The sequence below is a fragment of the Ipomoea triloba genome, chromosome 2 (assembly GCF_003576645.1).
Source record: "Ipomoea triloba cultivar NCNSP0323 chromosome 2, ASM357664v1".
NCBI lineage: Eukaryota > Viridiplantae > Streptophyta > Magnoliopsida > Solanales > Convolvulaceae > Ipomoea > Ipomoea triloba.
This window is the reverse complement of record NC_044917.1, coordinates 152,192-173,860: the sequence shown is the minus strand read 5'-3', so window position 1 is coordinate 173,860 and position 21,669 is coordinate 152,192. Positions and strand designations below refer to the sequence as shown.

At 36.1% G+C, this 21,669-nt stretch overlaps 3 protein-coding genes across 6 annotated transcripts; 1 reads left to right on the top strand and 2 right to left on the bottom strand.

The window, feature by feature from the left end:
- The first annotated feature begins 367 nt into the window (after positions 1-367).
- LOC116005465 (putative D-cysteine desulfhydrase 1, mitochondrial) lies at positions 368-4,089 on the top strand. Its single transcript, XM_031245671.1, has 10 exons — positions 368-635; positions 753-818; positions 951-1,145; positions 1,245-1,355; positions 1,683-1,774; positions 1,931-2,023; positions 2,472-2,529; positions 2,617-2,730; positions 3,280-3,377; positions 3,652-4,089. Exons 1-10 carry the CDS (start codon positions 381-383, stop codon positions 3,854-3,856), a joined length of 1,287 nt encoding a protein of 428 aa, XP_031101531.1. The 5' UTR covers positions 368-380; the 3' UTR covers positions 3,857-4,089.
- Positions 4,090-4,386: 297 nt separating this feature from the next.
- Positions 4,387-11,664, bottom strand: LOC116005450. The gene is made up of 8 exons (XM_031245664.1): positions 11,535-11,664; positions 9,815-11,059; positions 7,806-9,132; positions 6,605-6,884; positions 6,293-6,400; positions 5,934-6,212; positions 5,329-5,472; positions 4,387-4,971 (listed from the first exon to the last, which is right to left on the bottom strand). The coding sequence occupies exons 2-8, from the start codon at positions 11,004-11,006 to the stop codon at positions 4,783-4,785; spliced, it is 3,519 nt and encodes a 1,172-aa protein (XP_031101524.1). The 5' UTR covers positions 11,007-11,059; positions 11,535-11,664; the 3' UTR covers positions 4,387-4,782.
- A 417-nt stretch (positions 11,665-12,081) lies between these two features.
- Positions 12,082-19,628, bottom strand: LOC116005404. 4 transcript variants are annotated; one of them, XM_031245661.1, is made up of 8 exons: positions 19,427-19,628; positions 19,206-19,357; positions 15,514-18,115; positions 14,788-15,067; positions 13,832-13,939; positions 13,473-13,751; positions 12,878-13,021; positions 12,082-12,684 (listed from the first exon to the last, which is right to left on the bottom strand). In XM_031245661.1, exons 3-8 carry the CDS (start codon positions 18,051-18,053, stop codon positions 12,496-12,498), a joined length of 3,540 nt encoding a protein of 1,179 aa, XP_031101521.1. In that variant the 5' UTR covers positions 18,054-18,115; positions 19,206-19,357; positions 19,427-19,628; the 3' UTR covers positions 12,082-12,495. The 4 variants fall into 4 exon arrangements, with proteins under 4 accessions (XP_031101521.1, XP_031101522.1, XP_031101520.1 ...); XM_031245662.1 differs by having other exon boundaries at positions 19,206-19,308; XM_031245660.1 differs by lacking the exon at positions 19,206-19,357.
- Positions 19,629-21,669: the final 2,041 nt, after the last annotated feature.

Below are 21,669 nucleotides of genomic sequence, written 5' to 3'. Positions count from 1 at the left end.
GCACTCTGCAGTAAAATAAATACCTCTATTATTTACTCCGTATATATTATTGGTGGAGTACGACGAAATGCTAAGTCCATGCCTCTTAAAATGTTTTTTTTTTTAATTGAAACACCGTACCTCTTGAAATGTAGTGTTATAATAAAATAAGAATGTCTTTGTTACGAATTATAATTTTTAGATGATAATAAATTTTTGATCCTAATTTAAATATTTTATAGCTTATAAATTGAGCCTTATTTGACTCCTGGTGCTTTAATATGTTTAGAAAATAATTATGAATAAATATTTTATAGTATTAAGATATCTATATTTTTTTATGGATTTAAATAAAATTAGTAGAAAAGGAAGGAGGCAATAGTTAATTGTGCAAAAAAAAAATGATAACCAGCACTTTGAGCAGCAACTTCAGGTGTGTGAATGGAGTGATTTCGAGCACAAAAAATACACAGCAAAAGCTCAGCAGCCAATTTTGCTGCGATTACTCTTCGGTAGCAAACAACAAGAAGGAATCAATATCATCAACCATGGATGCATCAAACCCTTTCCAATTTCTCACCAAGAAGCCTTATCGGCCTCCTAATTGGGCTTCTTCTCTCAGCCCTATCCCCTCTGACGTCTTTTCCCTCGGACACGTAAGAAAATCTTCTCTCTCTCTCTCTCTGCATCTGTATGACTGTATATATATAATCCATATATACATCGCTGCATTAATGTGATTGAATTGCTGCTGATATTTGCTCCATGTTTAGTTTCCTACTCCAATTCACAAATGGAACTTGCCAAATCTGCCTACAAACACCGAGGTCTGGTTGAAGGTAAATCAATCAATTAAAATTTTCTTTCAGACTTTCTGTGTTCTGCTTAATTTATTTATTATGTATAATTCAGTTGTGCTTTTCACAGTTTTGACTAATCAATTCTGACATAGAAGAAATTTCTATCTATAGCGTGATGATCTTTCAGGAATGCAGTTGAGTGGTAACAAGGTGAGGAAACTGGAATTCTTGTTGGCAGATGCTGTGGCACAGGGAGCAGACTGCATTATCACTGTAGGTGGCATTCAAAGTAATCATTGCCGTGCTACTGCTGTTGCTGCCAAGTATTTGAACCTTGACTGTTATCTTATACTGCGAACTTCCAAGGTATGTGACAATTAGTTTGTTACTTTTTCTTTTAACGCATGTCTTTTGGAAACTCTTTGTGCCTTTATTGGTAACTTCTGTACGTGTACATAATTGCAGGTTCTTGTGGATAAAGATCCAGGATTGACAGGGAATCTCCTTGTTGAGCGCTTAGCTGGAGCTCACATTGATCTTGTTTCAAAAGAAGAGTATGCAAAAGTTGGCAGTGTGGTATGTCTCTTTTCATTCCCCTCCTTTACTTGTGGAATACCTACCAATTTACATCAAGAAGAGCAATTCAACCACAGAAAGCCACATTGTAATGCAGTCCAAAACACCATCTAATTTTGAATCTCTCTAAAAAAGCTTTGAACAAAAAATGATTATCCTTGTAACCAGAAAACCAAAGTAGACATAAACTGATCCTAAAACTTCTCAAAAGATGGTTGAAGAATGAAAAAACAAACTTTATTGCATCCATTTGAGCTTATCTTTGTAAAAATGTATTGATGTGCTAGGTTATTGCTGGTTGTAATAGTGATTTTTGTTTTATTTCAGGCTCTTGCTAACATATTGAAAGAAAAATTGTTGCACGAAGGGAGAAAGCCCTATGTCATACCTGTTGGTGGATCCAATTCTTTAGGAACTTGGTGAGGTTCTTCTTTTAGTTTCTGCAAACTCAGAGAATTTTAGAACTAAAAATAAATAAAAGGACACCATTTTACTGAATTTACTATTAACAGGATCTTGCTACTTTTCTAGTTCTATTACTTTTTTATGATCAATATAACACACTTCTATTTTAGGGGCTATATTGAAGCTATTAGAGAGATTGAACAGCAGCTTCAGCATACCGCTTTTGAACACAAATTTGATGGCATAGTAGTAGCATGTGGCAGGTTGTCTTTCTTATCTCCTTCATATTATATTCTTCTAGTATAGTTTTAGCCTAAATCTGCTATCTCATGACTTGATGAAGTACTAAAAAATGGTGAAAGTTTCCTAAGGAAATATTTTTTTGAGTGACACAATAGATCAGGAGTGTATGCTCAACTTTTAATTTCATCATGAGTAGAGAAGAATATTTTGCTTCTTAATGGCAAAAAGAAAATTTTGGTGAGTTTAGAAGTCGAGCATGAACTTAATCCCCTATTTCAAATATGGTTGGAAGCGCATGACTACATTTAACGACGGTAGAGCATTGATAGTATCATTTTCCACGAATTTATGAACCTTCAGATCTACTCTTTTAGCTGGCAACTTAATTTATAATAATTAAATTTTGTATTTACAATGTGGCCTTATGGCAATTTATTAATTTTGATTCATTTCTTCATGAGACTGCAGTGGGGGTACAGTTGCTGGATTATCTATTGGATCGTGGCTTAGTAGCTTGAAGGCAAAAGTAATTGTCATTTACATTATGTGTTTTTTTATCCATTCCCACCTCCATGGTTTATTTATTCTCATTAATAAGAGGTTTTGATTGAAGGTTAATGCATTCTGCGTTTGTGATGATCCTGAATACTTTTACGAATACGTTCAAGGCCTACTTGATGGACTCAATGCAGGGATTAGCTCACATGATATTGTCAGCATCCAAAATGTAAGGATCCTGTTCAGGTTTGCCAACCTAGTTATGTGTACATTTATCTTGGACTTCTTTTGTTTGCTGATTAATTGACAGCATTGTATTTTAGTTGACAAGCTGTTGTCGATAATCATTGCTTAGCTGTTGGAAATGTGCTTTTCTTAACTTTAAAGTGTTATACATCTTTATGCTATTCATTTTACATTTAAATATGTGTTTGAGAAAAGATGAATGATTTCTTTTTTGGAGAACAAATTTCTCTCAAACCTTGGGTTGACAATTATCTTATATGTAGATGTAAACAGTATCAACATTGAGTGCATTGAGATTCTTTTCATTTTGCTTTCTCCTATTCACATTATTCCTTTGGCATGCAATTGCGGGAATTGGATAGAAGAATGAGATTCCTCTATGAACACCTGACATTTTGTATAAGATACATTTTATACATACACCAAATTTGCACACCTTTTTTTTGTGAATAGTTAATTGTAAAAAATGGCAGAAAAAAATAAACGGTTTTGAGGGGTTATAAGTCATTGGTTTCCCTTTTGTTATGTACAGGCCAAAGGCCTTGGGTATGCTATGAACACTAGCGAGGAACTGAAATTTGTGAAAGAAATTGCTGAAGCCACTGGTGTAATTCTTGACCCTGTTTACAGGTATGAATGTATGATCTTGTTGATTGTGTTAATTTATATGTTTTGGAGATAGTGTGAGCCCCATCCAGCTAAGTTGGATGAGCAGTTGGTTTATGGTGCCATCAAAAGTAGTACCTCCTACTCCTAGATGGTAGGTAGTGTTGTATTGGAGGAGGTAGTACTTTAGATTAAGTATAGTTAAATCTTTATTTTTTTAAATAATAAATTTCCTTTGCACTGATCGAGTTCTATCTGATAGCAGTATTATTCTTTAAACTACCTGGCCTTTTTGTAGCGGGAAAGCAGCATATGGGATGATGAAAGATATGGCTGAGAATCCAAAAAAGTGGGAAGGGAGAAAGATTCTTTTTATACATACAGGCGGACTACTAGGGTTATATGACAAATCAGAGCAAATGGCATCACTGGTGGGGAATTGGCGCAAAATGGATATCCACGAATCTGTCCCTCGAAGGGATGGCACTGGTAAAATGTTCTAATTAAAAAAAATAAATAAATACTCAGCTCCCTGATATAATAGGCAGTGGCTGAAATGATGTACTACAAATCTGCAATGGTATGGTATGTAGTCTGTCATCTATGTATGCTGTACGTGCTGTGCTGTATGCAGTAGTAAGTGGTAAAAAATAAAATTCAAGATACATATTTTGGTCAAATAAAAGTCGAGATTTAAAAGAGTACTAGCTCAATAATCAGAGGACCATTTGTGATATTAACATGTGTTGTACGGTTTTTACATTTTTTAATTATTCATACTCAAACTTCAATCCCAACATAACAAACAAACAAACTAGCTTAAAATTGTCTTGGGTATATACACTACAGAGCGTGGAATCGCTAGCTTAGATTGTTTCTTCCATATATATAGTTACATATTTTGGATGCAGCAGCTCCCTGCATGGAACAAATAAGTTCCTATAATTCTATTGAAACCCAAAACAGCCTGCATGCGCAAAAGAATTACCCCTTGTAATAGGTACTTATTCCCCCAACAGTACTCGTAATAATATGCCCAAGCTAGCTACTCTATATATATCAACCAATATACTTGAATGAACCTGTTACATAATATATATAATGGTACAATTCAACAAATTAGTAATGAAGAACCCATCAAAATTGGATATGCAGGTACCGTCCGTGCTATTTCACAAACTATCACCTAAAACAATATTACACACATCATGTACAAACAGATCGAATGCATATACCCCCTCCACTACCGGGGTAGGGTACAACAAATAAATGATCCGCACCCTCTCAAACCAAAACATAACTAACTACTCCATCTTATGTGGAAGGAAATTATCCGCCAACTTGGAGGGCATCCTTTCCCAGGGTGAAGTGTGACACCACACAGCTTTACTTTCGCGGTTTGGTGTCGCAACAAATCTCTTCTACCTTATTAAGATGATATTGGCTCATAAGGATATGACAGCCAAGGGTGTTTTAGAGCCTCTGTGGCAGAGGGACGCTTCTTTGGATTTATTTCTAACAGATGAGTCAAAAAGTCAATGAAACATTGATCCCCGACTGGTAACCGATGCCGCAAGGATGTTTTTTTGGGAATCAAGTACTCCAGTCTGTTAGTCTCCTGAAGGAAATATAAGTGCCAAAAATGGATAAAACACTGAGTGAGTGAGAAACTTATGCATGTGCAGTGTGTGATATATCCAATACAATGGATGTAGCAGAAATTCTGAAGATAATGTATCCAATTTCATCAATAAATTAGCTCGATTACTAGGCCTGAAGAATAAACACCCTCCCATCAATTGTGCAGAGATTAAATACTAGTATCCTCCCAAAACAACTCTCAAGAAATAAATTTCTCCCAGAAGATGAGGCCGTAGAACAGGTAGAAGCTGAGGTAGGTCTAAATTGACATGAATCCCCCCAAAATGGGTGTTATAAAAGGAATACAACATTGGAGGGTACAAGTGTCCTTTACCTGATTTCGCTCGTACAACATGTGGTTCTTGGTGAAATATTTGTATGTATCCTTTCCCTTTGCAAGCATCTTTTGGTCAATTGGACTTATAATACCAATCACCCGAGCAAGCAAGGTAGCTGGAGAATCATTCTGGAAGAGGACCTGCACACACACAAAACATAAAAGTGTTTCACATTCTGCCCTAGGATCCAAAGGAACTAGCAGCAGAACAAGACAATATATCATCCCAAGAGTTACACCAAACAACTAAGTCACATGTCCAATGTGTCTTTGTGAGAACCAAAATTGCATATCAAAGTATCAAACAGCATTCTTAAACTATCATATATGGCATTGACTATCAACAATGTAAATGCATCAGTTAAGAATAAGTCAAAAGGAGAAATGGCATTGACTATCTCAATTCTCAAATGATATCAACAAAGAACAAGAGCCTAAAACCATCTTTGTTCATATTTATGAACACTGCCTAAATAGTTAACCAAAAACATAAAACACACAACTTAGCTTCACCTACAATACCCCCCAGCCCAACCCAAAACACGCGCACAAAAGCAAAAGAATCTTGGTTTACAATCAATATGTAATCATAAGGAACTTACATTGCCAGTACAAAGTTCTGCCAATATGCAACCAAGTGACCAAATATCAATCTTTTTATCATATGGAAGTCCCAAAATTACTTCAGGTGCACGGTATGATCTAGATTGAACATATGAACATAGGTGATCTGTTTCAAAACAACTGCTTCCAAGGTCAATAACCTTCACTTCACATCTACTGTAACTTTTTACCAAAATATTCTCAGGTTTCAAATCACAATGTATAAGTCCAAGGCTGTGGAGGAATTGGAGTGCCTCCAAACACTGAATCGTAATAGACTGCAGATGAGATTAACAAGTAAGTCAGAACCAACAGAATCCCAATGCATCATCCATAAGGAGATTGCTATGGAATAAACCTGTAGTCTTGGCATTGTAAAGTAAACTTCCCCTCCAGATTCTCTATTAAATTTATGGAATTCATATAAATTAGCTTTCAGTAGTTCACATACAATCAACAGATGCTCCTGAAAACAGACATAATCGTTAATACAAATACTTAATTCTGATTTCTCCAATATATAACTAAGTAGGAAAAGGGTTATTATAAACAAGTGGTTCAGTAAAAACATTATAGAGTTTAGACAGTATCAAAATTATTTAACAAAAAGCTATATTATTTTCTTCATGTAAAGTAAAATTACAATCACAGGTAAAGAGTGTTCACTTACTCTATAATAGAAGTAATCATACAACCGAAGCACATGGTACTTATCAGCAGGATCATGCTTGTTGACAAACTTGAGGAGCTTTATTTCATCAAGGCTCTGATCAAAGAAATCTTTGTTGTTCTTTATAATCTTCACACATACATCCATGCCAGTATGAAGGTCATGAGCTTGGATGGCTTTGCTGAATGCAGCAGATCCAAGATACTCGGTAACATGATAGCGCCCAGCTATCACTGAATTTAGAACAACATGAAAATTTTTGTCCTCCTCAAAACCAGTTCTGAACCAAGGAAAGAGTTCCAGTAAGCAAAACAGGTTTGAGTTACTCCTTTTATGATAGCTCATGGACACTGGAAAATTTTAATCAGGTAAAATTGCCTAAGGATAAATATTAAATAGACAACAATTTTTTTTTTATAGGGAAATATAACAACCATCCACAGTTAACCATACATTAGGGTGCTACATTGCTGCACTTGTAGTTGAGTTAATCAACTGAAAGCTAGTAGTACGCACATAAACAGTCAATTGACAATTAAGAGTTAAAATGTGTTAAGAGAAGTAACTATTAATCAACCAATAGTATGAAGGCCACACCATTGTAGAGCACTCAATTTCTAGAGTCCAGACAACCCCAAATAAAGCAACACTACATCCACTTTACATATTTTAAAATCAATAATTTAATCATACATGAACAAGCTAAAGACTTCATGGCACTAGAGTGGAGTCCACTGCCATCTTCAAGCTCAACTGCTCAAGTACTAAAACCATTGAATTAATGCCAGCATTTGCTATAGATAACATCATTTAGTGTGGTTTCACAACTTCTGAGCTTTGAAAAAACTCCTTAATCGTGCTTTTTATCCTTTATCCATCTTCAGTTATTGTTTTTTTCCTGAATTTCATCATTCTGGAAAAAACTAAAATGAATTAACCAGTTTTTCAGCAATATGAATTACTAGAAATGGTAGCAACTGGTTGGATAAGGGATCAAGAATGTGAAGGTGTCAATATCCAGATTTTTGTGACCTAATGCGTTTGCAGAGGAGTTTGGACTATGTATTTATAGGAGTTTGTAAGTGTAAAAGGTATGCATTTTAAAAACTGAATCAATGTTCAGACAATCAATATTGGTATAAAGAACCTAAAATATAAAATTCGCATTAATTAAAATGATCAAATAGGAAAAAGAAAACACCTGTTTTTCCTGTGCACAATTTTGAGATCAAAGGTTTCAAATTCTTCCTCCTGTGCCTTTATCTGCTTCACTTGTTCCTGTACTGCCACTACTTCTTCATCCTCCAATGATGCACCCAGATCTTTTTCTCTTGCAATTATTTGGGTATCATGTTCTTTCTTCACATGGTCACGTTCAGTATAACCATAATTTGGAAGTGATGAAGGGCTAGAATTTGCAGATCCAGTAGCATTTGCATTATTATCATATCTTGAGCTCTTGACAGGTGATGACTCACTACTCTTTTGCCTCCATGGAACAAGCATGCCATCATTTGTTACCAAACAGTCATCAGTATCCTCAGCTATTGCTGATTTTACCTCATTTGACCATATAGATTTTCCAGAATTGGTCTGGACCAACTGTCCACCTCTAGGAGGGGGAAATGAGAATCCCCCATCCAGGTGACTCTTTGTCCTGTCAAGACATGTTATAAACTTGTCAGAACTGTGATTACCTGCTTTCTTATCTCCATTTGATCTCTGAGAATAAGTCTTGTCTGAGTCATGCAGTACACTTCTGGACCCACCAATACCGACATAATTATCATGGAAGTACTCCATGTCCCCGTCAATACTCCCTCCAACCAGGCTTTCCCGAACTTCACTGCCAATATCAGCAGCATCACTGTTAATTCCAACACCAATGGATCTAACTGACCCATGTTGATCATCATCCAAGCAAATCTGATCTATATGAGACCTTGAACATTCATTCAGGACTTTTTCATCCCCTAGCATGACAAGTTCATTTGTTTGTGTGACAAAGCCCTGCCACACTGGCTCTGCACGAATCAAATTTAATTCATCCTCATCCATTAAGCGTCCATCATGTTGAGCAGCCAAGCCATCATGATCAGCTCTCCTGTATATTTCAGTTACTGACAACCCCATGGGATCATCTGCAGGCCCAACTTCATCAACAGCTTTTGACTTGATATACTGCTCCCCTGAAAAGTAAGAATCTTCTTCTGCAAAAGATTGGTCATCTTCTTCTCTGTTTTGACTTCTTTGAGGATCAGGTACACTCCCATGTCCTGTTCCCTTCTCAGTGTCACTTGGGTAATCAATTTCATGAGACAAAAACCAGGTCTCATCTTCAATAGGTTGCCTAGTGTAGCCTACATCATCATCATCGTCATATTCATCAGAGTCCCAATATTCAGTTGGATAGTCAACTTGGTCACTAAGTCCACCAATAGTTGCGAAACCAGAAATAAGATCAGAAGTGTCCCCAGCAATTCCCTGACTCACAGAGAACAAACTACCTCCCACAGGCTTTTTTCCACCTGGACCATAATTCGAATGATATTGTTAACATATTGTCAACAAATTAACAAAGAAAACCAAAAGTAAATAATGAAAAAATGCTCTAAATCCCGGAAACCAAACATGAGATAAGTCCAGAATATATAGAAAAGAGAGACAGTCACATGTCTCTAACCTATCATTGACTTATTCACTATTCTTCAGTAACTCCCAATATTTACAGTTGTGTTAGTTATGAAACAAAGGCCATCAAGAAGTCCATGACCTTTGAGTTTCTAGCATGAAAAATTGGCACAATGTTTCAAATTTCTAACAGTAAAGATGATCCAAATTCCCGTTGTCAGAGATGCCACCCTAAAGTCTATGTCCTACTCTTCATCTCTGATTTTGAAGCCAATAATGTTCTATTAAAAGCCAGATATCGTACATAATTTACTAATTCTAAAATCATTATAACTTTTCACTACAGTACATTTTTAACCATTTATCATTCTATCCATGTGTTAAATATAATGGAGTCACCTTCAGAATCCAAAAGGTCAAAACGCCTAAAGTGCCCAGATAAAGAATGAAAATAATTTGTGCACAAATCCAAATAATAAAATAGCAGCATGGGTTATAAATATAGCATGCAGGCCAAATATACAGCCCATCAGATCAGAAAAAACATAAGAACAGAAGTTAGAAATTGTATGAACAAACCTAAAGGGTTAATTTCTTGTCCTATAGGAACATCCAGAAATGACCCTATAAAATAGCCTTTATCAGTATTAGAAATACTTAAGTCATTTGCATCTCGTTCAAACTTTTCTACCCAATCAATATCAAATAGCTTCTCTTCTGATTTGAGTCTAACAGGTGGTAATCTGGGTAGCTCTTCCTTTTGGTTCTCTAATCCAAGTGGAAGGCCAGAGCCAGAAAGATCCCTTTGCTCACTTCCATGTGCTCTCGCAAGGTACAAAGCTCTTCCAATTTCATCCACTTGCTCTTTGATAGCTGCCTTAATGTCAGTAATCTCTGGTTTTCTTTTCTCTTCATTTTTATCACCGATTACAATTTTATGATCATAACTCATTGATACATCTTCCTTTGAGAATGGAAAAACAGTTTTCAACAAGCAGTCATTCCATGAGTTATCAGCAAAAGCATCTTTGGAACAACCCCCAATTTGCTTGTGCCACTGATCAACTTCCTTCAGTTCACTATTTTGATTTTTCTCCCACTCTACTTCCATATAGGTTTTACTAGTATTTCCTGGTGATGATGTTCTCCTCTCATTATAGGAACTACTAACTTCCCCACAGTTTTCATAAGCCTTACTGCTATCATGGAACTCACTTGGATTAGGCATTGTCTTTCCATACACTGAAAAGCCCACAAAGTTATCCATAATAGAATTTCCGCAATCACTCTGATGAGAAACAACAGGTCCAATATTAGGATTGTATTTGCGCGAGTACAAATCAAATGCAGTATCCTTTGAACTGTTAAAACCGAAGTTCTTCTCACTTGTCCCAACTGATTCATGAACTTTGCTTTGTTCCCCTACATTAGCATGATTCTTCCACTTGCAATCTGGCCCACTCCTCCCAGTTCCACACTCTATCTCACTGATTGTCAGCTCCTTTGAGACCTCCGCACTCCTAGAACTCGTATTCTGTCCAACTTCCTCATTATTCCGATGATCCATCCTCAGATTCTCTCCAGAGGTTTTCCGCCCATTGGCTTCTTCGAATGGTTGGTTCAACTCCTTGTCCTTGAGAGTAGGTTTGTGAGGAACAGCATTTGAATCAGGATGGTTACTCAGCTCACTACGCAATGCAGCCTCTGCCCTAGTAAACTTGTTCTTTTTTAAAAATTCTAGAATAGTGCCTACTGAGCTCAAGTCCCCCATTTATACAAACTTCTAATTCCCTCAACCTTACCACGAGCAATATTTCATTAAACCTGAAAAATTGACCAGGAAAAATAACCAAAAACAAAATAGCAAGCATTAGGACGCAAAATCCAATTGATGATAAGTTCAAACCAGCATCGAAAACAACTACAGTTCAATCCAAATGCAATATTCTCGCAGTAAGATGTCACATTCCCAGATAATAAAGGCAGAGTGAGGATATGTATTCAGACTCAAGGAGGGGAAAATCAAAATTTTCGAGAATTGAAAAAAATAATAATAATAAAGGAATATATTGCCAACTTGAAATTAGTCAAATAAAATTCTTGGCGACCAATGAACAAAATCTAGATCTCCAATTATCTTCCAAACTGTAGAAGGCAAAGCAGCAGCTTGAAAGAGTAGGAAAAATTAGAAAGAAGATTGATGTTAATAAATAAAGAGCAATTAAATATGGAAACAGAATCGAAAAGCTACAGAAATAATGAGGAAAGAAGAGTTGAAAAGTGGAAAATGGCAACTCACAGATCGAAGAACGGGGATTCGATATCTCCGCAACCAAATACTCCCCAATCGATTCCATGCAAAACACGACTCCCATTTTCTGAGATGGAAGCTTAAGATACGTCGTATCCAAACATCACCTGAACTCCACTCATAGCAAATGAGAGCGTCGGGATTATGAATTTCTCTCTCCTTCTGGTGATTTCTCTCTCTCTCTCTCTCCCCTCCTACTCCTCCTTTTTTTTTTTTTTGACAGAGAGAGAGAGAGAGAGGGAAGGAAGATGGTGACCCGCCTGGTCTGGTAGAATTCCCTTTGGGTTCGGCCGTTTGGGCTTCTGTTCCGGTCTGGCATTAGTTTCCCCTGGAATGTGTAACTATTATTATCCAGAGAGAGTTTGAGTTTATTCACCTTTTTCTTTTCTTTTTTTCATTGGTTCCACTTTGGATAAAGTATGCAAACTTTTTTTTTTGTCACATATTTCAATTTTATTAGAAGAAAAATAAAAATTTGACTCTTTTCTTAAGACAATTAACACACCCCATGTCAGTCAGTAAAAAGAGAAAAGTGTAGGTCTGGAATATGCATTAAAACCAATCCTGGGAAAGATGAAAGATGAATAATGATACTGATACATATAATGATACAGTTGGGTAGATTAGTTATAAACCAATCAAAAATTGGATATGCTGCTAACACTAACATTACCTAAAAGAATGAACTGAACTGAACAGAACAGAACAGAACACCCACTCTCATCTCTCGGACTAACACATTATACATTCAACACGCATCATGTACAAATACAACGCCCAAGACCCAGAACCCTAGTGTTACAAATGGATCCAATATTACATTCTCCATTTATCGTCCTAATAAAACACAGACATGAGTGACGTGGAAGGCATTATACACAAACTTGGAAGGCATCCCTTCCTCGTTGTCACCGCAGGATCCCGACTGTCCTGAAGAATCTTGTGTGTCTTAAGATGAGATTGGTTCATAAGGATATGAAAGCCACGGGTGCTTTAGAGCCTCTGAAGCAGAGGGACGCTTCTTTGGATTGATCTCTAACAAATGACTCAAAAAGTCAATGAAGCCTTGATCCCCCATTGGTAACCGATGTCTTAAGGATGACTTTTTTGGAATTAAGTATTCCAGTCTGTTGGATTCCTGAAGAAAAATATACATAACAATTTATTCACATACGGTGCAATATCTCACAATGATCTGTCCGAGGAGAAATTCTTATCTTAGATAATAAAATCCAATTTCATTAACAAATTAAATCACGAACCAAGACTAGAATTTTAGTATAATATAACAGATATTCCACCAAATGGCCAGGGATGAATTAGTAGTTTACCTGATTCCGTTCATAAAGCATGTGATTTTTGGTGAAATATTTGTATGTATCTTTTCCTTTGGCCAGCATCTCTTGGTTAATTGGAGATATAATACCAACCACTCGAGCAAGTAATGTTGCGGGAGAATCATTCTGGAAAAGGACCTGCACACACAAGACATAGTCTAACATTCCAACTCAGTGATCCAAAGAAACTAACAGCAGAAAAAGAATTGCATTGCTCCAACAGAACCATCAATCAAGTTACTCATCCAATGTCTCTATCAAGAACCAAAAACTACTATCAACTCATCAAGCTTTTATTTGGCTCACCGTTCATCTTCCCATCAAGACAATGACTATCAACAGTAATTCCATTGAAAATCAAACGATATTAGCAAGAAAAATGCACTGCTAAAATCATATGTAGGTCATATTTATGAACAATGAATGCATAGTAAAAAGGTATAGATCATACTTGTGAACACAGAATGCTTATTTAACCAAGAATAATAAAGTATAGATGAATAATCAATTTTCACTTCAAACCCCCTACCTCTAAACAAAGTAAATGAATACTAAATCTACAGCCTATATACAAACATAATGAACTTACGTTGCCAGTACAAAGTTCTGCCAATATGCATCCGAGTGACCAGATATCAATCTTTTTATCATATGGAAGTCCCAAAATCACTTCAGGTGCACGATATGATCGAGATTGAACATATGAACAGAGATGGTCTGTTTCAAAACAACTGCTTCCAAGGTCAATGACCTTCACTTCACATCTACTGTAGCTTTTGACCAAAATATTCTCAGGTTTCAAATCACAGTGTATAAGCCCAAGGCTATGCAAGAATTGAAGTGCCTCCAAACACTGAATTGTGATTGACTGTAGATAAAATTCATCAAAGTTCAGTACGAAAAGAAATAGCAATTTAATGTCCATAAAGAGACTGCTAGCGGACAAACCTGCAGTCTTGGCATTGTAAAGTAGACTTCCCCTCCAGATTCTCTATTAAATTTATGGAACTCATACAAATTTGCTTTCAGTAGCTCACATACAATCAACAGATGTTCCTGAAAATACAAAGAAATGATAAAATACTATAAAGACAGTGTTTTGAGCATTCACACCAATATGTAAGTAGTACAAAGGAAAATTATGCACTAAGAAAAGGTTTGTAACCCAAGTGGAAACTCTCAATCCTTTCTCAAACAAGTGATAGTAAAGAATGCCATTTGCATCATAAGCTACACTTTTTATTCTTTATAAATTAAAAAGAATAAGAAGAAGTCAACAGAAGAAGCTTTACACAAAACATGATTTACAACAAAAGCTATATTGCTTTTCTTTATCAAAAATAAAGATATAAAATCCGTAGAACCACTTGCCTCTGATAAGCACAAGAGCTCTATTTAGTACTCATATTTATTAATAGATACTTTATGACTCCATATACAAGTATAGACTATAGAGTATAGGCATGTTAAGGTAGTTCTCTAATCAAATATCTTAGTTCTGCTAACGAAACATTTGGTTGAACCATCTCTTACAATAAGGAAATTTATACCCAATGCAGTCATTTGAGGCTGATTGATGAACTAATTCAAGAAACATCTCTAAAAAGTTGCAATGAAAGCGACCATCATAAGCAATATCCTATGATATAATGCTATGAACAGGTAAACCAACTACCAAAATAATCTGAAAACATGAGGGAAGCACATAACTTTAAGTTGAGAGGTTAAGAAAAAAGAGAAGAAAGAGTACTCGTGAAAAATTGAAAAGAAGAGGTGTGAGGCCAGCCAATACCCAGCAATATAGTACTATGCAAGATGAGGAAAGAAAGGAAAAACTCTTAAAGAAAATTATACAAGGATAAAATTCCCTTTGTAACTATTGCAGGCATAAGCTGTTAACTTACTCTATAATAGAAGTAATCATACAACCGAAGTATATGGTACTTATCAGCAGGATCATGTTTGTTGACAAACTTGAGAAGCTTTATCTCATCAAGGCTCTGATCAAAGAAATCTTTGTTGTTCTTTATAATCTTCACACAAACATCCATGCCAGTATGAAGGTCGTGAGCTTGGATAGCTTTGCTGAAAGCAGCAGATCCTAGGTACTCGGTAACATGATACCGCCCAGCTATGACAGAGTTTAGAACAACATGAAAATTTTTGTCCTCCTCAAACCCAGTTCTGAACCAAGGAAAACGGTCCAGTAAACAAAACAGAACTAACTTATTCCCTTAAGAAAGCTAAGAGAAAGACAGAGACATTCATCATCTGCTAAAAATGCCCAAGGATAAAAGAACAGCAATGCTTAACGCTTCTATAATAGGCTGCAGAAGCTCAAGAACGTTATTATTTTTGCATGTGTAATAAAGCAAATATAGACAGTTAATTATGAGGGGAAGGATGCTGCACTTGAAGTGGTTGAGTACTTCGACAGAAAACTAATGAATTTATATACAACAGTAAACAGTTAATAGATAGCAGTATTTTTGCAACTTCATAGTTTTGACAAAATCCAGAATTTAATTATGCAAGGTATCCTGAATTTTATCATGTTTATTTATTTACTTTTGAAATACGGCATAAATTTTAAAATACTAAAAAAAGCAAGCTGGAAAAGTGTGATATACCTGTTTTTCCTGTGCACAATTTTTAGATCAAAGGTTTCAAATTCTTCCTCCTGTGCCTTAATCTGCTTCACTTGCTCCTGCACTGCAGCTGCTTCTTCGTCCTCCAATGATGTCCCCAGATCCTCTTCTCTTGCAATTACTTGCATATCATGTTCTTTCTTCACATGCTCTCGTTCAGGATAACCATAATTTGAAAAAGAAGAAGGGCTAGAGTTTGCCGACCCAGTAGCATTATTTTCACATTTTGAGCTCTTGACAGGTGATGAATCAGTACTTTTGCGCCTCCATGGAACAAGCATGTCATCATTTTCAACCAAACAATCATCAGCAGAAATAGCATTTCCTTCCTTTGATAACAAAGATTTATCAGAGATGGTCTGAACCAACTGTCCTTTTCTAGGAGGGGGAAATGAGAATCCCCCATCTGGGTGACTCTTTGTTCTGTCAACACCTGTTATAAACTTATCAGAACTAGGCTTAGCTGCTTTTTTATCTCTAGTTGATCTCTCAGAAAAACTCTTTTCTGAATCATGCAGTATGAGCCTGGACCCACCAATACCAATATCATTATCACAGAAGTACTCTATGTCCCCATCAATACTCCCTCCGATCAGACTCTCACGCACTTCACTACCAATATCAGCAACATCACTGTTTATTCCCACACCAATGGATCTAACTGACCCATGTTGATCATCATCCATGCATATGTCATCTAAGCGAGCCCTCCCACCTTCATTTAGGACTTCTCCATCCCCTAGCATGACAATGTCATTTGTCTTTGTGACAAAGCCTTGCCACACAGGCTCTGCACGGATCAAATTTAGTTCATCATCATCCATCAACTGTCCATCGTATTGAGCAATCAAGTCATCAGGCCTCCTGTATATTTCAGCCACTGACAGATCTGTGGGATCATCTGATGGTCTAACTCGGTCAACATCTTTTGATTGGATATACCGCTCACCTGAGAAGTAGGAATCTTCCTCTACAAAAGATTGCTCATCTTCTTCTCTGTTTTGACTTCTTTGAGGGTCAGGAATACTCCCATGTCCTGTTCCCTTCTCATTATCACTTGGGTAATCAATTTCATGAGCTAAAAACCAGTTCTCATCTTCAATAGGTTGTCTAGTGTAGCCTACATCATCCTCATCATCATATTCATCAGAGTCCCAATATTCATTTGGATAGTCAACTGAGTCACTAATTCCATCACCAATAGTTGCAAAACCAGAAACAAGATCAGAAGTGTCCTCAGCAATACCCTGACTCACAGACAGCCAGCTACCACCCATGGGTCTTTTTCCCAAGTGGCTAATTTCTTGTCCTACAGGAACATCCAAAAATGACCCTATTAGATAGGATTTATCTGAATTTGCAATTTTTGTGTCGATTTCATCTCGTTCAAACTTTTCCACCCAATGGATATTAAACGGCTTCTCCTCTGATTTGAGTCTAACAGGGGGTAACCTGGGTAGCTCTTCCTTTTGGTTCTCAGATGCAAGGGGGAAGTCAAAGCCACTGAGATCCTTTGGCTCATTTCGTTGTGCCCTCCCAAAATATGAAGCTCTTCCATCATCATCCCCTTGTTCTTTGATATCTGTCTTAATATCAGTTATCTCTAGTTTTCTTTTCCCTTCTTTCTTATCACCAATTACAATATTATGATCATAATTCAACATATCAGTTTTTGAGAAAGGAAAAACAGTTTTCACCATGCAGTCATTCCAAGGCTCAGATGAGTATTCTGTAGATTCATCACTTTTGGACCATGGATTATCACCAAATGCATCTTTGGAAAGACCCCCAGTTTTTTTATGCGACTGATCAACTTCCTTGAGATCACTGTGATGACTCTTCTCCTGCTTTGTTTCGAGATTTGTTTTACTAGTACTTCTAGACCATGATGTGATCTCATTAGAGAAATAACCATCTTCCCCAGATTTTTCAGAAGCCTTGCCATTATCATGTGCCTCATTCAGATTAGGTATTGCCTTTCCAGAAACCGGAAAACCCAAAAAGGAGTTTGCAACAAGATTTCCACTGTCACTCTGATAACAAACAAAAGGACTATTATTAGGATTGTATTTTCGCGAGTACAGTTCAATCGCAGTATCCTTTGAACTGTTACAGAAACTGAGGTTCTTTGCACTCGTCACAACTGATTCATTAGCTTTGCTTTGCTCCCCGTCATGAGCAACATTCTTCCACTTGCAGTCTGGCCCATTTTTCCCAGTCCCACAATCTATCTCATTGATTATAAGCTCCTTCGAGATATCTCGACTGCTCTTCGAACTTGTCTCCTTATCAATTGCACCAATATTGTGACAATTCATTCCCATACTCTCCCCTGCAGTCCTCCACCCATTGGATTCATCCAAAGGTGGGTTCAACTCCTTGTCCTCGAGGGCAAGCTTCTGAAGAACTCCAATCAGATCAGGATGGTTACTCAGCTCACTACGCAATGCAGCCTCAGCCCTAGTAAACTTATTCCTTCTTAAAAATTCCAGTATCACATCTACCGAGCTCAAGTCTGCCATTTATGCAAAAAAAAAACTTGGAATTCCCACAAAACCCTACTACAAGAGGTATTTAGCTAAACCTGAAAATTTAATGAGAAAAGGATAGCAAATATTAGAACACAAGCCCAATTGATGAGAAATCCAAACAAATATAGGCATATAGCTCAAAGTATAAGCATCATACAAATGTCACACACTGTACAGGCAAAGTCCTCAGATCCCAATGAAAACAAAATTAAATATTGTTTGAAAAAAGTAGTGCCAACTTTATTTCTTGGAATTAACCCCCACCACCCCTAAAAAAATATCCAGGCAATCAATGGCATATCCTAGATCTCCACTTTCTTCTAAACCATATAAAACCACACCAATAACTTGAAAGAGTAGGACAATTATTAATAATAATGATGATGATGAGAGAAGGAACAGATAGTAAATAAAAGGAGATTAAATATGGAAACAAAATCATAAAAGCTAAGACAAGGGTGAGAAGAAAGAGCTCATGTGTTGGAAAATGCCAACTCACAGATCAAAGCATGAAGGGATTCGACATCTCTGAGACCAAAGAGTCCCTAATTGATAGCATCCCCAGAGCAGTGAAACACAGCACCCAATTTTATGAGATGAATACTTAAGATGACATGGCACTCCAAAATGAACATGGATTTTTGCTTTTTATTTTGGTTGACAAAGATAAATCAATTAATGGAGTTTAAAATTTAATAAGATTTTATGGGTCAAATTGCAAGAAAAAAGGTTGATTCCTACCCCTAGATGAGTTTACATCTCCAACAATGGAAATTTAGAAGATGCCAAAGGCCAGAGCTAAAGCTTAAATCATCTCCTGCTATAAGCAATGGTGAAGTAGTTTAAAGAGTACTCCAAAAAATCAAAAAAGTCATTCTATGCCGACAATAAAGCACTCCGAAAATCAAGCTTAAACTCCATCCTAGTTTGGAAATTGTTACTCGAAACAGAGCACTCCACAAATTCCGAAGCAAATATGCTAAACCAAGGCTAGGTTGTCACACATGAACTAAAAAACAAGGAAGAGAAAATAAACCATAAACAACTAGAACAAGTGGCTGAAGCTAAGAAAGATGAAAAGAAGCCTAAAAGCTGGAGATTTCTATAATTTCAATTTCATTGAATTCAAAGTTCCAAGGATACCAGAAACTGCCAAAACATTTATGATGAACCCAAAAATTGTACGGAGTACTAGTGTGGAGTCCGGAGCACGGGCTCAGCTCCTCTTCCACGCAGTTGTGTTTAGCTGTTGTGTTGTCGTCCCAAAGCAGCAATGAAGTCCCAAATCTAACAATCTATTAAAAAATCTTTGGAAACAATATCTGCTGAATCCCATACTTTAAGAAGAAGACAGCTATCCATACCTTTCCTTTTCCAATTCCTTCTCCATCGATGTCTTGTGTCTACTTCACCCAGCCACCGATCTCGTATTCGCCATCTCTGGTGAACTCCATCCCAGGCTTCATCAACCAATTAGCTGCATTATTTTTTAAATTTTCCTTAACCTCGGGAAGCAGCAGTGACCGAAGAGAGAAGGAGGAAAACGAGAGAAAATTTAGGGTTAGGAACTAAAATCTTTTCCATTTCGCAATTTCACCCCTAATATTTAATTAGCTTTTCAATTTAATTTATTACTTTATCCACATTTTAGCTGAATAAATATATAAATGTTACAAGTTGGCCTTCTTCACTTAATCTTTAGGTGTAAATTTTGTGTAATTATATGCTCAAAATAATACAATTATACAAAGAGTAGAGAGATAAAAGTCAAAATGAAGAGGAACTTATAAGATGCAATTGCAGTAATCATCTCTTAATTGATAATTGTGTGTGTATATATATATATATATATATTCATCTTATAATAAAAGATAGTGGGCACTGAAAAAGGGATACTGAGATAATGGTCATAAAATGAGATTTATAACAATAAATACAATTTTCAAGTTTCAATATTTATATTGGATGTAAGTGGCAAAATTGATGTTATGTGATTTTTACTTAATTTAGTGAAAAAAATAAAATTACCATTTAAAAATTTCAACTGAAGTGTTCAGAAATTATAATAAATAAATTGTTTTAAAGAATATGTGATCAAATAATTTTGATTTGACTTTCAATTACTAAATATAACAAAATAGAAGAATTGGAATAAGTTTTATTTTTGCGCACTAACATGATTTGTTGTTAGGAAATTATTAGGTGCACTCCCAAGTTTTAGTCTAAAATTTTACTTTCACACATAATTTTTTTTTATGTAAATCATTTTGTTAGAACTCACCTGATTAAAATAACATATTATTACCCGTAAAGGAATCAAAGTAATGGATTATAATTTGAAAATAGAGAAAATATCATTTTTGGTCACTTGACTATCATAGTTGAAACACATTTGATCCTTGACTATTGCTTTTTTCAAATTAGGTGCATGACTTTCTATTTAGTATCAAATTTGTGTTTTTCTCAAATTAGGTGCATGACTTTCTATTTAGTATCAAATTTGGTCCTCCGGTCTAATTTTCCGGCCACATATTACCGGAATTTCAACTGAAAAAATAATGTGTTGTAATTAGAAGGGTATTTTAGTCCCTTCAAATTTGTTTTATTTCCTCTTTTATTTTTCTTCTTCTTCCCCCTTTCATCCTCTCCAGTTCTTCGATCTTCTCCCTTTCTTCTTCTTCTCGCTTTCTTCCTCTCCCATTCTTAGAATGCTTGGTTAAATGCCATTTAAACTCTTCAGAATCTGGCTACCATATAAACCTTTGTACACCAGGTTCATGGGTCCAGGAAAACGGTAGAAACAAGAACATGAACATTGTGAAGCAATTAACAGCAGCATACAACAACCCCATCAGAATCCAACTTCTGTCATCATTAACATGGGAATGGAGAATCACTGAATCAGGAAGAAGAATGGAATGTATATGAATTCTATCAGTGGAGCAGGAACAGGGGTAGCAGCCACCCATATCTTCTTCTGACTTTTTATTGCCAATCATACCAAACTAAAATACAGAACTTAGCTTGTGAAAAATGTGGGGAAACAACATTATCTTTATTTGCACCTGCATAAAATTTGTTTGGAACTAACTCATCCTTTAATAAAATAAAAAAAAAACAAGTATAGAAATAGAATTAAAATTCATGCAGAGAGGGAAAAGGTTTAGAAAAAGAGGTACCAAGAATTATACTGTCTTTCCAATAAACAAAAGTGACAAAAGCCACCAAAGTTATAAAGAATGGACTAAAGGAAGCCAAAAGATCCCACTTCATCTGCCATGATGATGAAATAACTTCCCTTAAAGAGGAAAATAAAAGTGGCGTAAGACAAGAGGGAGAAGAAGCATGGATTGTCTTCTTAGGGTTAGTGAGAAGTCGAAACTGGAGATGAAGAAAGGGAGAAGGAAGAAGATCAGAGAAATAAAAGAGGAAAATAAAATTAATTTGAAAGGACCATAATACCCTTTTAATTACAACATATTATTTTTCCGGTTGAAATTCCGGTAATATGTGGCCTGAAAATTGGGCTGGAGGACCAAATTTGATACTAATTAGAAAGTCATGCACCTAATTTGATAAAAGCAATAGTCAAGGACCAAATGTGCTT

Excerpts from the sequence above, each read along its gene's own strand:
- LOC116005465 (XM_031245671.1), top strand. The coding sequence starts at position 381 with ATGATAACCAGCACTTTGAGCAGCAACTTCAGGTGTGTGAATGGAGTG. Across the intron at positions 2,530-2,616 it reads TTAGTAGCTTGAAGGCAAAA|GTTAATGCATTCTGCGTTTG; the intron begins GTAATTGTCATT and ends TTTTGATTGAAG. Across the intron at positions 3,378-3,651 it reads ATTCTTGACCCTGTTTACAG|CGGGAAAGCAGCATATGGGA; the intron begins GTATGAATGTAT and ends GCCTTTTTGTAG.
- LOC116005450 (XM_031245664.1), bottom strand. The coding sequence starts at position 11,006 with ATGGGGGACTTGAGCTCAGTAGGCACTATTCTAGAATTTTTAAAAAAG. Across the intron at positions 9,133-9,814 it reads ACAAGAAATTAACCCTTTAG|GTGGAAAAAAGCCTGTGGGA; the intron begins GTTTGTTCATAC and ends ATTATGGTCCAG. Across the intron at positions 4,972-5,328 it reads TGTTGTACGAGCGAAATCAG|GAGACTAACAGACTGGAGTA; the intron begins GTAAAGGACACT and ends TATTTCCTTCAG.
- LOC116005404 (XM_031245661.1), bottom strand. The coding sequence starts at position 18,053 with ATGGCAGACTTGAGCTCGGTAGATGTGATACTGGAATTTTTAAGAAGG. Across the intron at positions 15,068-15,513 it reads ATTGTGCACAGGAAAAACAG|AACTGGGTTTGAGGAGGACA; the intron begins GTATATCACACT and ends TCCTTGGTTCAG. Across the intron at positions 12,685-12,877 it reads TGCTTTATGAACGGAATCAG|GAATCCAACAGACTGGAATA; the intron begins GTAAACTACTAA and ends ATTTTTCTTCAG.